Here is an 18,357-nt window from a genome sequence, read left to right as displayed (position 1 = left end):
CCGCAGTCTGGGAACCACTGAAGTAGAGTGATGATGGCAAATGGCATGTCAGGCTGTGACTTGCTTCTCCCTGCAGTTCTTTCCCAAAGGCCACATGGTTGCAGGGAGGAGGTGCACAGCTCATGCGGGGGGTTAATTTGAACCCCTCCCATTCCAGTGGAGCAGTACTAGCTTGAACTGCTTTCTGCAGCTGCTGTGCTCATTTACCCAACACACTGACCAGCTGTGCACATAATATTAACACTACTATTCAACTTCTATAGTGCCTTTCATCCAAGAACCTCAAAGGGCTTTACAAACACTAATTAAACCACACAACACCCCTGCCAGATAGGAAGGTTTGATGAAGTATTCAGCTTAGTGAATACACTGTCTCTAGGAATAACCAAGTGATATGATCACAGGTCTGTGGGGCCAGCTCCCTGCAGAATGCTGCAGAACATCTCCTCAGCAACACAAGCTACTGGGAGCACATCGGACCTGTCCTCCCCTTGCTACCCTGGCTTCCCAGAGAATATCAAGACAGGTTCACAATCTCAGCCCTTACCTTCAAAGTGCTCAGTGGATTGGGCCCAAGCTATCTAAAAGAGCCTAAAGCTTGGGGACAAGGACCATGGTCAATAAAGCTGCTCCTCTGGCACAATGGAACTTTCTACCATAAGAGTAAAGCTAATTTATGCAGGAGACAGAGCTTTCTTGGGGGCTGGTCCGAGGTTGTGGAATGAACTCCCCCAGGAACTAAGGACCAACACAAACCTCACCACCTTCCATGCTAAGGTCAAGGCACATTTTTTTGCCCTTGCTGTCCCTAACCTAGACACAAAACAATACAAATATTTAAAAACCAAACCCAATACTCTACCCAAACAAAATGGCAAACACAACTCTTGCCCTGGGGAGAAGATGAGAGAGAGAAAGAACCACATGTGACAGTTGTTAGTCACACCACTTAATGTACTACCAGAAGGTGTTCAGATACTACAGTGATAAGGGCAGTACAAGAACCTATATAGAATAGAATAGAAAACTGTTGTAAATCAGTATAGGTCCACTGGCTTCAATGGAGTGCCACCGATTTCTATAAGCTGTGGATCTGGCCTGTCCCCTTCAATAGGAGTAAATATAAAAGCAACACAGAGTATTGTTTATATGCACAAACACAATTTTAAAAGCAAACTGATGTAATTGACAACAGTTGTTCACAAGGAAGGTTACCTTTGTACACATACTAGGGCAGGGTACACCACAGTCTAAGACAAATAAGAGCTAAAGGATATGAGAGCAAAACTTGCTGGCTCAACAAATATGTATATATATATTTTTCCTCTGTAGTCTGTTAGGTAAAGAATGTGACTTTCAAGCCTATCCCCTTCCTTTGACTGTACCACTGTCTCCAAGTCACTGGGGTGGCTGGCAAACTTCATAACCTGATATTCATGTTTGTATAAAAATACCTCCCTGTTGAATGATAAATGATTGCTACTTTCAGTGAGTTAATCAATAAAAGTTTTGGCTGCTTTAGCTAAAACGCTTTGCTTTGCTTCGCTTGCAAGGTCGTGCCCAATGAGTTCCCTGAACTTTGAACCACATCTGAGAAGTGAGATAAACACGGCAAGTATAAATACCAGAGAGCAGCAGCTGCTGAGGCTGTTTACTTCTGCAAAGCAGAGTTAAGCAGAGCAGCCAACGAAAGGGGAAAAGGGGTGAGTGTGTTGTTTTGCTATAAAATACCGTTGTGATTTCTGGTATTGTAAAGTGTTCCTTGGTTTCTTTGATTGTAGAGGTTGATTGGGGAGCTAGAAAGTTCCTTTTGAAACCAACTTCAATGGCTTTTAAAAAAAAATTGAAATATAGAAGAAAGTGTAATTCAGAACAAAACTTATTTCCAGTCTGTGGGGCTTGGCAAGCTATTGCTGGGTATTGTGCGCCAACACTGCAGAATGCTAAATTCATGGAACAATACAGGCATGTCTTGAAGTTTTGTACATGTCTGCAAGAGAGTCACATGAAAGGGATGCAGTGCTCCAAGTGTGTGCAGAGACCTAGAGTGAAATTCTGGCTCCAGTGAAGTCAATGGTTCCATAATTTCATCCCTAAAGTATTTTACCAGATTGCTTCTACAGAATTGGAGGAAAGAAAAGTTAGGAAATATGGGGTCTGACAATAAGGCTGGTTTGCAGCAGTTTCGTCTGTCTGCATGAGATCGGTAATACAAAACTTTCCTTGTATTGGAATGCTCTGGGGTTGATCAAAACGTATATTATTTATATGTGTTTCATGTATTATGTATGTTACATCACAGAGCATAACTGTGTGTCTGATCGGATTCTGTTGTGAATGGGGCTGTGGGATATCCAATACAATCCTGCAGCCTGTGAGGGAGAAAACAGTAGTTTTTCAGTTTCTTTCCTAGATAATGCGTGGTTTCTAAACACAATAAGCCAAAGGGTGTTATGTTAATGTATCATTGGGAGAAAAAGAGGTTTTACAATATTTTTATGTTTTATGATAATCACAAATATAAGATGCCCTGGGTGCATACAGGAGGTTTAGAGAGATTTATGGAATCCTGAAACTTTGGGTTTTTTATTTCCTTTTCTTTGTTGTTCAATTGTCTCTAGTGTCTGCCTTCTTTAGAGCTTTTTCTGGCTACGGTCCAAATGTGAAAAAGAGTCTTCCAAAAAGTCTGGACTCTTTTATTCTGCTCCCAGTTTGTATAGTATTTGCTATGGGCCAACATATACCCCTGGGGTAACTACTTTGAAGTCAATGGAATTGCACCCCAGATTGATTTGGACCAATGATCCAGATCTCCACATAGTGTAAATTGGCATAGCACCATTGACGTCAATGCACAAATAAGTCAAAAGCAGCAGAATTGGAATCAGTTCTGCAGTCATTACAATTGCCGTTTGATAAGAAGAAGAAATAGGAGTAGGGAACAACTCAATTTGTCTAGTTAATGTAAAGGGTCACCCAGCTGGTTGGAATACTTAATTGTCCTGTTTTCAATTAAGAAAATATCAAGGTGCTTTCCATGGAATCCTCGGAATATTGCCAATAGCAATAAACATATTGGGCCAAATTCTGAGCTTACTTCCTGTGCGAGCCCCAGAGAGTTAATGGCCTGCTGGTTTTGTTCTGAGAATTTCAGCAACTGGAACTCCTCTGTGCACGTATCTCATTTATTTTGTTTTCTCTCATTTGCAGCTGAAGCCCAGCCATGTGGGGAGGGCTGGGTCTGGCCCTGGTTCTCTGTCTCCTCCCAGGAGGAGGGACAGAGAGCCAGGGTTCAAGTGCCCGGTGTAAAGAACCCCCAGAATGGCAAATCGAGGAGATCAGTCCAATGCAGAATACTAGGAGCTCAGTGACAGTGGTAGCGCTCCTCCAAGCTAGCTGATACTTGTGCCTGCTGCAGGCTTCCAGGTAAGGACATTTCTCTTTTCCAAGTATATCTGAAAATGGGACGGAGCAGTTTTTAAAACTCAGCTATTTAATTACAACATGGATGCAAACCTTTTATATTATGGTCACATATTTATGGCTTCTTCACCTGTTTGTGTACCAAATAGGGCCTGTGACAGGTGCAGCTCCATTGACTGAATTCCTAGAGGGACAAATCCGTGCCTGTGACTCAGATTCTTAAATCACTGCCTCAGTATTCATTGGTAGATGAAGCAATCATTTAAAAGCCTTGCCATCTTCCAATTACCACCATATAAATATAAATAACAACCAAATCTTCATTAATAAAACCAAAACCAAAATAGACCTTTAAGATCTTAGGCCACACAAATGCAAATGAACCCTAGCAAACCCAGCAGAAACAGTTCCTCCAGAGCTATACTCCCACTAAGACAGGGGTTCTGAAATTGGGGGTCGTAACCCCTCAGAGGGGGTCGCAAGGTTGATAGCTTCTGAATGTATTGCCATTTTCTTTTGTATTCATTTACAGGGGGAGGCGGGGTCACGAGCTGTTAGCTTCTACCACAAACCCGCTTTGCCTCCAGCATTTATAATGGTGTTAAATATAAAAAAAAAAGTGTTTTTAATATATTAGGGGGGGTCACACTCATAGGCTTGCTGTGTGAAAGGGGTCACCAATACAAAAGTTTGAGAACCACTGCACTAAGATGTGATTTAGGGCCTGATCCTACAGAGCATTACTCATTACCAAGAGTAGTCCCTAGATCAGTAATGGTAAACAAACGAATGCAAAAGAAAATGGCAATACATTCAGAAGCTATCAGCCAGACTGGCTACTCTTTAAGGGCTTGATTCTATTCTCATTGCAAAACCAGTCCCTAAGAGAAAGAGCTCACTGAAATCAGAATGAAGCTTAAGTTGAGTCTTGTGGGGTTGAGTCTTGTGGGTTGCAGTTTTCAAAGGTGCTTATGCCTTCGGGCGCCTTTGCAAATCCTGGTCCTAACATTCAAGTGTCTCCATTTCATTTGCAATGCATGGTCAGATTCATCCTTTTATGAGCATACCCTTCCATCAGCGTTAAGGCTATCATCAGTGGGCATTCTCCAGTGCCTTGCTCCTGGCATAGTCATGATTTACACCTGTGGTCAGGCCCCTCATTGCTAGAAATCAGGGTCGAACACAGGCAGTGCTGAATTTCACTGTAAACAGCTGGTTGAAACACAGAATGTTTTCTTGAGTTGATAAAAGAGAAAATACTGGGATGACCTGAGATTCACTAGTTCGTTCAAACTGCCACTATCTCTGACTCCTTAGTTAGGACTTTGGCAGAGATATTGAAGCTGAGTAAAATCATATTTCTCACATATGTAAAAGACTACCTGAAATAGAGAGATCTTTATGTTTCACTCTCTTTTTGCCATCAGCAGAGGTAAGCTGTACAGTAACTCCTCGCTTAACGTTGTAGTTATGTTCCTGAAAAATGCGACTTTAAGTGAAACGATGTTAAGCAAATCCAATTTCCCCATAAGTATTAATATAAACAGGGGGGTTAGGTTCCAGGGAATTTTTTTTCACCAGACAAAAGAAATATATACACACACCCACATATACACACAGTATAAGTTTTAAACAAACAATTTAATACTGTACACAGCAATGATGACTGTGAAGCTTGGTGGAGGTGGTGAAGTCAGAGGGTGGGATATTTCCCAGGGAATGCCTCACTGCTAAATGAACTAGCACTCGGCTGAGCCCTCAAGGGTTAACCCATTGTTGTTAATGTAGCCTCACTCTCTACAAGGCAGAATGAATGGAGGGAAGAGAGACAGCATGGCGGACAGAGACATACACAGAGACAGGGACACACGGAGAGAGATTGCCCCTTCAAGTAGGCGGACCCCATTCTAAGTACACTGCCTTTTTAAGTAGATCAGCAAGTTAAGATAGCAGCTGCTCCCAGGAAGCTCCCTCCATCCTGAACCCTGTCATGTTGTCCACACCCTCATGGAGATGGGGTAAGCAGGGTGCAGGAGCAGGGGGGGAGGGGGACACCCTGACATTAGTCCCCCTCTTTCCCCCCCGCACAGCAAGCAGGATGCTCCCAGGAACAGCTCCAAGGCAGAGGGCGGAGCGGCACATGGCAGTGGAGGGAGGGACAGCTGAACTGCCGGCAATTGATAGCCTGCTGGGCGGCTGCCGCCCTGGGAACTTAGGGGAGCGGGGAGCTGATAGGGGGGCTGCCAGTCCACCCTGGTTCCAAACCCCCACCAGCTAGCTCCAACAGGCTGCTCTTCCTGCAGTGGACAAAGCAGGCAGCTGCCAAATGACGTTAGAAGGGATCATTGCACAACTTTAAACGAGCATGTTCTCTAACTGATCAGCAATGTAACAACGAAACAACGTTAACCAGGACGACTTTAAGTGAGGATGAATAATCTTTATTCAAATTCTAATGGAAAAAGACACATGAAAGCTGGTATTTTTCATATATTTTTCCCCATGTGAGAAAGGGTCCACTTTTAGGAGATAGGCCAAGGATTCCAGAGACTGTCTTTTTACATGTTCATACAGTACCTAGCACAATGGGGCTTGGGCCTGTGGACCCTACCAGAATACAAAAAATCAACAGCAGCAACAGTCAGACAATTCTTTTGGATGGTATCAAGCAGCAGTCGCTCCCCCTGCTCATAGCTTGGATTCCTATTGCAGCTATGAAATCACTTTGAGTTGGAAACTGACAGAGCTGGTTTCACAGCCTGACTCCTTTAAACCCCTTCTATAGGCTGCATAGTGCTAATATTACAATGGCCTTTATGAGTTTTTCAGTAATTGGATTTGAAAAAACTAGGGATGGGATTCTGGCCCAATTTAGGACAATGGGAGTTTTGCCACTAACTTCAATGGAGTAGACTTTGACCCTAGAAAACCAAATTTTATAATGGACCAGAGGATTTCAAGCTGTTAGGGTAATAAAGAATTTTCATTGTATTGTAGTTAATAATACATTCAGTTTACAGAGCAAATGCATTTAAAGAACACTGTACGTCCATTTCAGTAGGGTATCAAAGTATGACCACACTGTCGCTTTATATCAAAGTCGGAATTCTTGCATTGCCAATTTTAGGGAAACGAATTTGCTTATCCTGTAATTCTTGAAGAAGATCATTAGTAACACAACCCCATCCTGCATAAGTTCTATTTCCCCCTTTTGTTCCAATGGCTACCATCCTTTTTCTGACTTATTGAGTAGCTGTTATATCATCCAAAAGAGTGGGAGAGTTAGCAGCCCTTCGTTGTAGGTACCCCTTCTTGATCATCTATAGTGAGACACTGTTTCTGCTGTGTTTGGACTGTACATGCACTCAGATGTCACACCAGTATTTGGTCCATAATCAATTATCACTCAAATACACCCATTAGATTAAATATTTAAATCTATATCAGTAAAAGAAACAAAGGAATTGAAATGGAAAGATCAATTAAATGAATGCATCTGCTTTACCTATGTATGTAAAATATATTAAAGGATAGGATACTGTATTATTTAGCTACACTGTGTACTCTTATAGAATCCAATCCTAGGCATAATACAAAGGGCATTGCTGACAATGTCAACACTCCCATTGATTTTAATGACCCTGTTTGAAATCAATGATTGCAATGGAAGAATTGGAATTATTAGCTCTCAGATAAATCAAGGCAAATCATTGATCCCTAAAAGAAAATGTCCATTTAAAAAAACATACTTTTAATTTCTCAAGAAAAAAGATGATTCTTGCCTGATTAATGGTTTTTTTCTTTTAAAATCTCCGTCAGATTGGAAGACCTGAGAGTAAAGTTGGAGAATGAAGGATTGGTCAATATCTCATACATGGTGGTTAATCATCAAGGAATACACTCCCAACTGAAAATTCACACACTGAAGGAGAAGGTATCGGAAAATATTATTGTATACCAGCAGGATGAGAATCAAACTGATGTCTGGACTACCTTAAATGGAAACAAAGATGATTTTCTTATCTATGACAGGTCTGTATATGACAGAGAAATTAGGAAATGATTTATATTAATTTACTGTGTTGTATTTTGTAACCCAACAGAATGAGTATTTTCTCATTTGCTTGCCAAAAGCCCTTTATCTCATAACAAGTGCATCATATTCTGATTTTCTAAATTCCATTAAGCAAAGGAAAGTCTTTTTCACCTTTTCAGTCAGAGAATAACTAACATGGACCAAATGTTGCTGTTATTTAAATCAGTGTAAATCTGGAATAGCTTCATTCTTTTCAGTGCAGTTACTCTGGATTTACATCAGAGTAACTGAGAGCAGAATTTGGTTCTAGGATTCCAATCACACTTGCTCATTTTTTATATTCATACAACACTAGGACATCTGATTCTGTCTGATTTACACAGAAAATTTATTTAGCATATTTAATCTGAGCCTAAAAGGCTGTTTGTGTGAGAAAAGGAGGGGGAATCCATTTAGACATTTGTGGGTTTATTGAGTAGAAAGAAAATATTTGTGTTGCTTAAATAGGGTTTTTTAAAAAAGAAATAACTATGTAAATTAGTTAACAGTATCGTAGGTCAATGTCCTTATCTACAGCCAAATCCTGGAGCATAGAGCAAAGTCCAAATAAACATATTTTCCTCATGTGAAAACATTCTAGGTTTGATGAACTAAACCTCAGCCCCATCTGAGTACGCTGTCTGTGCCTTTTCATGCAGCATGGAAACAAGAAGCAGGTGTAACTCATGGCTCCTATCTACATATGGAGTTTTCACCCAGTGCAGTGTATGGATGCACCAACTACACCCCTAGCTTGTCCACAATCCGCTCTCTAGGAAGTTGTGAGGACTAGCTGCAATGATCTTTTTCCTGAGAGGAATGTGTGCATGGTGTTTCGGCTGGTGGTGTCCTCGCCACCGCCATGTATCAGATTGACAACTGTGTTTGTCTTGTTGTTAAGAGCATTCCTAGGCCTTGGCCCATAGTCTTTATTCAAGCAGAGCTGGGTGTAAGGAAGAGTTCTTTCTTTACAGAATTAAGTTTACGTTTGCAATATGTTGAAACTGCACATTATAGATATTTAGATTGTAAACATTTGGGGACAGGGAGCATCTTTCTGTTCTGTGTTTGTACAGCACAGTGGGGTCCTGGTCCATGACTAGGGGTCCTGGCCAGTACAGTAACACAAATAATAATAGTAATAGATATTTTCTGGGTTTTTTGTATAACTGTAAATCTCATTCTCTTGTTAGGTGTGGCCGTCTGGTGTATCATCTTGGTCTGCCTTATAGCTTCCTGACTTTCCCATATGTGGAAGAATCTATTAAGATTGCATACTGTGAATACAAGTGTGGAAATTGCTCTTATATGGTACTTTCCTAATTTTATTCTTTTATATATAAAATATATGGGGAGGGGAAAGTGAGTTTGACTGATGTTTAAATGAACTATTTCTACCTGATTAATCCCAAAAGCCATTGTTCACCAACCTGGCCATTTTATGGCTCCTCATTTATTAAGTAATTTGTTATCCATTTCTCAAAATGGATCAACTTGAGCTCAGAAAAGATTGAAATATAAGGGCTAAATTGCTGCCCTTGTGTAAAAATGTGAAACATTTTGAGAAATCTAAGTCCTGGCTTGGCTGCCAATTCCATTTACTTAGTTGTGTGTATAATCAGCAAACAGAAAACCACCAGAGTTCTGAGATTCTCTTGTCTTTCTAATTAGTGTGACTCATTCTCTAGACACTTCCTAACCTTTGAAATGATCATTAATACCTCTGTAAACTATAAAATGTCACATTTGACTTATTTTGAGCACTTTTGAATTTGCCTTTGGGCCTGATCTTGGTCCTGCCGAAACCAATGATAGTTTTTCTGTTGATTTGTATGGGTGAAAACCTAGCTTTATTGAAGTCAATGGCGATTAGGCTGGATGTGTGATTTGTACATATTGGGTGAAATCCTGGTCTCAGTGAAGTAATTGACTTTAATGAGGCCAGGATATTACCCATTAACCTTAGTGATTTGCTGATATGCATAATGCAACCACTGCTCGTGCTGCTAGTTGATAGGCAGTGGAAGGGCCAGTGCCTGTTCTTCTCATCTGGGAAATATGAAGCCAACCAATGGGCCGTGCAATTGGGATGTATCAGGGTGAAATAAATGCCACCAGTTAATTACAGTGGATTTGAAAAATTCACAAAAATAGTGAAAATTAATTAACAGGAAGCATTTAACAATATGTTAGACTGCTTACTGCATTTACTAGTGCTGACCACAAAAATCCCTTGCTGCTATTGTTTTCTTATCTTACTGCTTTTCACTGGTCCACTTTATGAGCCCTGAGGGTATGTCTACACTGCAGCTGGGAGAATGCTTCCCAGCTCGGGCAGACAGAAATAAACCAGTTTTGCTCAGGCTAGCATGCTAAAAATAGCAGTGTAGTCAGGGGTAGCATGGGCAGCGGCTTGGGGTAGCCGCCTCAGTACATACTTAGGGAGTCCGGGCGGGTTTGTACTCAGGCAATCCCTGACCACACTGCTATTTTTAGTGCACTATCTCAAGCACAGCTAGCATGTGTCTGTCCACCTGAGCTGGCAAACATGCTCCCAGCTGCAGTGTAGACATACCTTTCGATAACAGAGGCTTGAATAGAACAGAAGGAACTTACAAAGAAGCAATTGTACAACAGCTACAGTTCCAAGTGCAGCGTGTAACAAACATACTGTGGCTATCTAACTGTCAGAGCAACAATCAGAACCACATTTTCACCTGTTTGCGCAGAGCACACCTGTATCTAGTAGCCACTCAGACACTTCTGTGGCAGGGGAGCCAAAGCTGGATACACTTACTTAAACAAATTGAGTGTGTGTGTGTGTGTGTGTGTGTGTGTGTGTGTGTGTGTGTGTGTGTGTGTGTGTGTGTGTGTAAGAGAGAGAATGCATGCATGCATTCTTGCATGTAGGGGTGGGAAGTCAAGTTTTGGCATATGTTGAGCTATTATTCTTTCTTGGTTTATGTCATACCGTACTAATGCTGAACGAAGTGCCACAAGAGTAAATGAAAGAAATACATAAAAGTGGGCAGCATTATTTTAAATATATAAATAGATCAGGACTATTTTAAAATTTAGCAAGAAATTTACTTAACCTACTCATGAAAGCTGATCAGAAACATCATGTTTCAGCTAAGTTGTTTTGTGGTTCAGTTTTCCAGCTAAGTTGGCTGAACCTCATAAAGGTCAAGTGGCTTGTTTAGAGTCATACATTGAATCAATGGCTCCTCAGAATGAGAATATTTCTTATTAGAGACAAAGTGGGTGAGGTAATTTACTGGACCAACTTTGGTCCAATTAAAAAGTATGACCTCATCCACGTTGTCATAGCCTGGGACCAACACGGCTATGACAACACTGCATACAAATACTCTTATTAGCCAGTATTTTAACTTTAACTCCCTACAGTTCTAAATTAAAGCCCCAGTTCAGTGCTAATTGAATTTAGTAGAAAGAGTTCCACTGACATATTTAAATGTCCCTTTGCTACAGCATCACGTGCAGTTCATTTAAAAATGAAGAATTTCCTTGCAGCACTTGGCTTCTTTTATGTTTAAAATATTGACATTCCCTATTGCGACCCACTTAATTAACCACCCCCTTTTACTTGCTTGTTAATATTCTTAATTTCCTCTTTGCCCAGTTCAGCCCTATTTACAAATAATGCACTGGGATTTTGTGGACATCATAGACAGCATAATATCATAAAAAAGGACAACATTGTTACATCCTTTCTAATACCAAGAGAAGCTATTCCCTCTAAATTCTCAGTGATCTGTGCTTTTGTCATATCAGCAGAACCCTGCTTCAAAATACAGGTGCTATAGTGCACCTGCTTTTTGCCTGTTTGTGACAGATCCTTGGAATATACTGATCAATAGGGGCTAGGAGGAGCATGACTGGTTTAATCCTGACAGAGCTCTTAAGCAGTCTCATGACCTGCCTGTGCTGCACAATGTGCACTCTCAAGTCTATCTTGAGCGTGAAGCACTCCTCTCTGGGCAGCCACATAGGGCCAGATTTTTAGAGGTGGTTAGGTGGCTAAAAATAAAGATAGGTGCAGAGTGGGATTTTCAGAAGTGCCCACCTGCCTAATTTCCATTGGTTTCAATGGGAGTTAGGTGCCTAGGCATTTTGAAGATTCCACCACCTGAATCTTTAGACAATAAATACTTTCAAAATTATGGGCCATAATACTGACACAGATGCCCAGTTTGTGGCTCCGCTATAAATGGTAGTTGGGCACTAAGGAATGACATCAAGATTGTAAACCAGCCAGATTTTCTGCACTGTATATTTTGTATGTGTTACATAAAATTAACACATGCCATGCAATAAAAGACCATTCTATAAATAAATTACTGTTATAGATTTATACCTAGATAATATACAGATAATACCGTAAATATTTGTCTTCTCTTAGACCTTCAATAATCTCAAGATTAAATGCTGATAAACTCTTTATTAAAGATTGCGTTATCTTAAATAACTTTTTACAGTTGGCAGTTCTATCTCTGTACTGATAGTGAAAATGAATTTAGATGCCCTTGAAGTATATTGCAATAATCTTATAATTCTAGTGTTCATATGACTGCACTCTGACTCAGTTAGAAATTTAGATTAGATATTAGGAAATACTTTCCAACTATAAGGGAAGTTAAGTTCTGGGATAGTCTTCCAAGGGAAGTTATGGATGTCACACTATCTGGCGTGGCGTATAACCATGAGTGCCAACCTCAGGACAGACTCTCAAAAGGCAGGGCAAAAATCCTAAAGTAGTTGTATATTCTATAATTAGATTTCACAACCCACTAACAAGTGTTAACTTCTAAAGCACTATAATAGTCTTAGCTCTGGGCTACACTTAGGGTGACCAGACGGCCCGATAAAATCGGGACAGTCCTGATATTTAGCTGATTGTCCACCCGACCGATCTTTGGTCCGGACGCAATTTGTCCCGATATTTCGCTCCGCTGGCAGCACTCGTGGTTTTTTGTTTGTTTTTGTTTTTTGCTCCGCCAGTGGACCCTCCTGCCCCCCCCCATGTGGCCCTATATTTTCTTCCTCTCATCTGGTCACCCTAGCTACACTACAAACTTAGGTATCAGAGGAGTAGCCGTGTTAGTCTGAATCTGTAAAAAGCAACAGAGGGTCCTGTGGCACCTTTAAAACTAACAGAAGTATTGGGAGCATAAGCTTTCGTGGGTAAGAACTCACTTCTTGCATCTGAAGAAGTGAGGTTCTTACCCACGAAAGCTTATGCTCCCAATACTTCTGTTAGTCTTAAACGTGCCACAGGACCCTCTACTACAAACTTACTTCGGCATCACTGCATTGCTCATGGGTGTGGAAAATCCACACCCCTGAGAAACGCCATTATACTGATCTAACTCCTACTGTAGACATAGTTACAGTGCTACTGTCGACATAGTTACTGCCTCTTGGGAAGGTGGGGTACCTAGGCTCTCCTATCAGCGTTGTTCACATCTTAACATCTTCACTAAGCGCTGGTGCAGCTGTGTCGCTCCAGTGTTGTAAGTGTAGACAAGCCCTTATCATGGAGTCACAGACAGTCCCCTTGGGAATTCCATCTATCTTGCCACCCAGGCAAGCTGGATTACGTGATAAATGGTCACTTTACACCAAAAATCACATCAATATTCAGGTTACTCCCAGTCCCAAAGGTCACTTACCCCAGGTCCATTGTACTCAGATCTCAAACCAAGGACAACACCTGTAGCCAATCCTGTAATAAACTAACTAAAGATGTATTAGCTAAGAAAAGAAATAACTCTCTTATGTAGAAGTTTAAAGCAGGTGAACATACACACAAAAATGAGGTACAATATTAAGTTCAAAAGGTAATAGAAGCTTCTATAATAAGTAAACTTTTATGTCCTTTGGGGCTAACCCAAGCCAAACAACTTGGGGATCTCTCCCTTATGTTTAGGAATGTTTGCCACAGAGTCCAGACAGCCTAAAAGATCCAGTTTCTCCTTGTCACACCCTTCCTTCTCCCCCTCACCCCAGAATGCAAGCTGATGGGATGAACACTCCTGCATGTAACCTCTTCATGGGGGGGAGCAATTGACAAAGTCTTTGTTCCACAATGGCCCTTTGGATTCAATAATTCTTCCTGATGGGCAGGAGATAACATCACACTTGATAATTCTTTTCCCTGACTGTGGGGAATTTACAGTCTTAAACATTTGTATCGTTACAGAGAAAGCATTTAAACATTACCTTATAACATGGGAAACAATTATTATAAGTAAGCTTAATACATGCAGCATCCTACAAGCATTCCATAAAGTTTCACATAATCCAATGATGTTTGCACTGTAGTTGTAGCCATGTTGGTGCTAGGATATTAGAGAGACAAGAAAAATAATAAAAGACAAAAAATATCATATCACCAATGGGTAAGCACTTTTCACAAAGTGATCACTCCATATCAGATCTCTCTGTCCTTGTCCCCAAAGGAAACCTGCACAACTTCTTCAAAACATGAACCTAGATGCTTAAATTTATAACTTTGCTAGACACCAAAAATCATGGTCTTAATAAAGACACTGGATTTATGGCTTATTACAGTGGTGGGCAACCTCTGGCACGCGGCTCGCCAGAGTAAGCATCCTGGCGGGCCGGGCCAGTTTGTTTACCTGCCATGTCTGCAGGTTCGAGTGATTGCGGCTCCCACTGGCTGTGGTTCGCCGCTGCAGGCCAATGGGGGCTGCGGGAAGTGGCACGGGCCGAGGGATGTGCTGGCTGCGGATTCCCACCACCCCCATTGGCTTGGAGCGGTGAACCGCGTCCAGTGGGAGCCGCGATTGGCAGAACCTGCGAAGACGGCAGGTAAACAAACTGTCCCGGCTCGCCAGGGTGCTTACCCTGACGAGCCCTTGCCAGAGGTTGCTGACCCCTGGCTTATTACCAGGGATGGCTCTAGCTTTTTTGCCATCCCAAGCATGGTAGGCAGGCTGCCTTTGGCGGCATGCCTGCAGGAGGTCCCCAGTCCCACAGATTCGGTGGCATGCCTGCGGGAGGTCCCCAGTCCCACAGATTCAGTGGCATGCCTGCGGGAGGTCCACCGGTCCCACGGATTCGGTGTACCCACCGCCGAATTGCCGCTAAATCCGCGACACCGGTGGACCTCCCGTAGGCAAGCCGCCAAAGGCTGCCTGACTGCCATCCTCGCAGGGACTAGCAAGGCGCCCCCCGCGGCTTGCCACCCCAGGCACGCGCTTGGAGCGCTGGTGCCTGGAGCCGCCACTGCTTATTACAACAATCTGTAACCCACTAACCCTCATTTTTTTTTGTCCTAGTACTGAAAAGGTGTTAACAGGCCACTTCACATATATTGTATCAGACCATTCAATGTTAACTACTTATGCCAAACAATCTATTCCACTGTGTGTTTAGCTGTGACACTCTGGGTATGTCTACACTGCACAGTAAGCCCAGGATTCAAACTCAGGCTCAAGCTTAACCCCCGTTCCGTCTACACACAACTCTTGCTAATCCAGGGCTCGGAGCTAGGGGTTGAATGGTCCAAGCTTGAATCAAGCCAGGACCCAGGGTTCAAGCCCTACTGTTTTTCAGCCCCACTGGACTAGTGCTCTGGGAGTCTGACAAAAGTATTCCACAACCCCCAGGCCAAGTTTCTTTGTCAACAGACAAAGGCAAGTTTGGTAGACTGTCAAGTTTTGCGAGACTGCACCATGAACAAAGGGTCAGAGCAGCCACATTTTGGGAGGGCACTAGGAAGTCTGGGATATGGGGTTGGACTTGGGCCCACATCATGCAGTATAAATGCTGGAGCCCCAGGTTGGGACCCAGGGCTCAACAATTCCTAACCTGGGGATACAAACGAGTGTAGATGCTCAAACCCTATGTTATCAAACCCAGGGTCTGCTAACTCAAGTTCTGCTACCGTGGGCTTACTCTGCAGTGTAGATGTACCCTCAGTGAACCTTTCCCAGACCTGAAGAAGAGCTCTGTGTAGCTCAAAAGCTTGTCTCTTTTACCAACAGACTTTAGTCCAGTACCAGATACTATCTTACCCACCTTGTCTTGCTAATAATCCACTGAAACAGTATTATTAGATGTTAATGACATTAAGTCATTACTAAAATGGGCTGGTTTCAAATCAATGACCTTGTGAAAAAGAGAGAGGTTTCGTATTCTGTTACTAGTCAGCTGAGCCATCAGTTTCCTCACCTTCATTTTTTTAAACAGCTGAATTACTCTGTTTCATGTGAATATGAACCTGGTAGCACAAAGCAGCTTGATAACAGAAGTGAATTTCTTTCTTAAACCTCATGTCCTTCACAAATTTCTGAAATAATATTTTGCAGGTTACAAATAAAGGAGTTTCTCTTTAGCTTAGCTGGAAATCTAAATACAACTTTAGCCATGTGGCTTAGTGTACATAGTTTCTCTGCTGGCATAGTTATTTAGGGCTAAATTGTGTCATTAAGACACAGCCTGAAGTAAGTGGCAGAGTATAAGCATAATGCACCTGGGGGACATAGGGAGACACTGTGCCTCAGAGAAAGCCCTCAGAGGCTCAATTCCTCCCCAGCTCCCCTTTTGCATTGTGGGACAGCAATTGATGATACCCTTTGAGATGCTGAAAAATTCCCCCCAGCCAGCTGACCTGCTTCTCCTTCTCCATGTCAACTTACTCCTGGTGAAAGCATCTTTTGCACAGGGAGTGCTGGGAGCTGCAATGCAGGCAATGCAGGTTGCCCTACTGCAACAAAATCTAGCCTTTAATTTGTTCGTGTTACAGTCATGGCTTTTAAAAACATATTTAAAAAGGATAACTTGAACAAAAATACCTAAGCAATGACAATATTTTATGTCTGATATGATTAAGCCTTTGTTTTCAGTTACTGTAATAATGACATAAGTTAATTGAGATTTTAAAACTAACTGTTTACTTCAGATGGGTGCATTTTTATTGTATGAACTTATATTTTCCAGACACCGGTTGTTGAAGATATATGCAAAAACATATCTCAGACAGCCGACGAAAAGCCGGCTGAAGAAGCACCGAAGCCACACAACCACCATTCACACCACCACAATCAACGTAGACATCATGGACACAGGCACCACCACCAGGAAGGGGACAAGCTTTCAGAAGAGCAGAATCAACAGGATTCTGCTCACGCTCCGAGAAATCATTCCCACCAGAGCAGTCAACGTCATAACAGGGTTGTGGGTCGTAATAGACAGGGTCAGAAAGGTAGTCAACCAAATGTAGAAACTGCCCCACAAAGAGAAGTGGGGAAAGGTCCTACACAAGTTAAGAGGCCTTGAAAAAAAGGAACTTCCAGCTGAAATAAACAGTTAACCTGAAACTGGCAGAAAGTGTCACAGTCAACTTCTAGTAGCTGATGTTGACACTGCCGACACCTGTTGTTTGAAGAATCAGGAAATGCAGCCACCTGACACTGTCAGGGAGAACTCCCATCTTCCTGCAGGTGACATGGCCAGCTGTTAGCAGAGAACATCACTGAATCTTGACAGTGACGCCTGCCCACAGCTGCTTGACATTCACCAGCAGCAAGTGAGCATGAAACATCTGACACCTGACAGTGAGAAGGAAAGACAGGAAACTGAGCATGAAAAACAAACTAAACATTTTAACATCAGGAAAGATCCCTTCAATTTGAATGCATTTAATTCTAATACAACTTGTAATAACAAACTTCAAACTTATCAGATTAATACCCTAGACAGGAAATAGAAAAGCATAGAGAAGTTAAAATATAACACTGAAAACAATTTGATGTGTGTTAGAATACCATCAATAGAGGGTTATTTTTGTTTTTAAAAAAGTAAAATTACCTAAGCCATAGTTTGTTTTTTCAGTGCTAGTTGAAGGGTGTCTACAGCATTTGGTTAATTTGTCTTTCTTGTTTCTCTCCTAATATTCTGCTTGCATTAGTGAGGACAGAAGCATAAACTATAACCTAGGGGCTTCTGTTTGATATTTAGCAACCAAGAATAGAAGAAAGCCAGAAAAGACATTCTAATCATGTTTTATTACTTATTTCTGAAGAACAGGAAATATTAAAAAGTTAATTTTTTTCTCAACTAAAAAAGGAGCTACGAAAGTGATCCAATCATATTGTTTTTGATACATATGAAAAGCTTATTCAAGAGTAACGTGCCATAACAATGTTTTATTTCAGCTGTAAACCATATGCCAAAAATTGCATTGTTCAAAAGTAATAGTTTTTGTACTCTTTGATATCTTATAGTTTAAGGACCAGATCCTATATCAGACTCCATTAGCAAGGACCCCTGTACCTTTGTGAAGCTCTACTGAAGACAACAAGATTCTGCATGGGCACAGGGGGCAGTGTTAGTAGATCTTGATGTGGAATCAGGGCGTGAAACAAGGTTATGAATCAAATTCATTCCTGGTATAAGCAAACACAACTCTCACTGAATTGTGTCTATTTATGCCAGGGTTAAATTTAGCCATATATATAGATTATCAATGTAACTTACTAATGAAACTTGTATAATGTCTCTCTTTGTGTAGTTATTTTTACAATTTGACTATCTTAACTGAACTGAAAACAACGTAGTCTTTAATTTGAAGGATCATGGAAGAAAGAAAAGAGAATAGAGGTGAATGCTTTGAAAGCACATGCCATAGTTAATGATGGTTTAATAGGGAAACTGTCTCCTACAAAACCTGAATCCTTTTATGGTGAATGCTAATAAGCAAGAAAGCAGTACTGAATATAAGGAGAATATAGATGTATGGTATATTTGATAAGAGAGTTTTCAATAAAAATAGATGGCATTCCAGAGTTGCCTTATATTTTGTTTTCACT

At 41.4% G+C, this 18,357-nt stretch overlaps 1 protein-coding gene across 1 annotated transcript; it reads left to right on the top strand.

The window, feature by feature from the left end:
- Positions 1-1,552: 1,552 nt before the first annotated feature.
- Positions 1,553-18,331, top strand: SELENOP (selenoprotein P). The gene is made up of 5 exons (XM_034773496.1): positions 1,553-1,703; positions 3,211-3,426; positions 7,243-7,455; positions 8,692-8,809; positions 16,487-18,331. Exons 2-5 carry the CDS (start codon positions 3,224-3,226, stop codon positions 16,844-16,846), a joined length of 894 nt encoding a protein of 297 aa, XP_034629387.1. The 5' UTR covers positions 1,553-1,703; positions 3,211-3,223; the 3' UTR covers positions 16,847-18,331.
- Positions 18,332-18,357: the final 26 nt, after the last annotated feature.

This window comes from Trachemys scripta, chromosome 6 (assembly GCF_013100865.1).
Source record: "Trachemys scripta elegans isolate TJP31775 chromosome 6, CAS_Tse_1.0, whole genome shotgun sequence".
Classification (NCBI taxonomy): Eukaryota; Metazoa; Chordata; order Testudines; family Emydidae; genus Trachemys; species Trachemys scripta.
The sequence above is the reverse complement of the archived record's forward strand: the minus strand, read 5'-3'. Positions and strand labels throughout refer to the sequence as shown.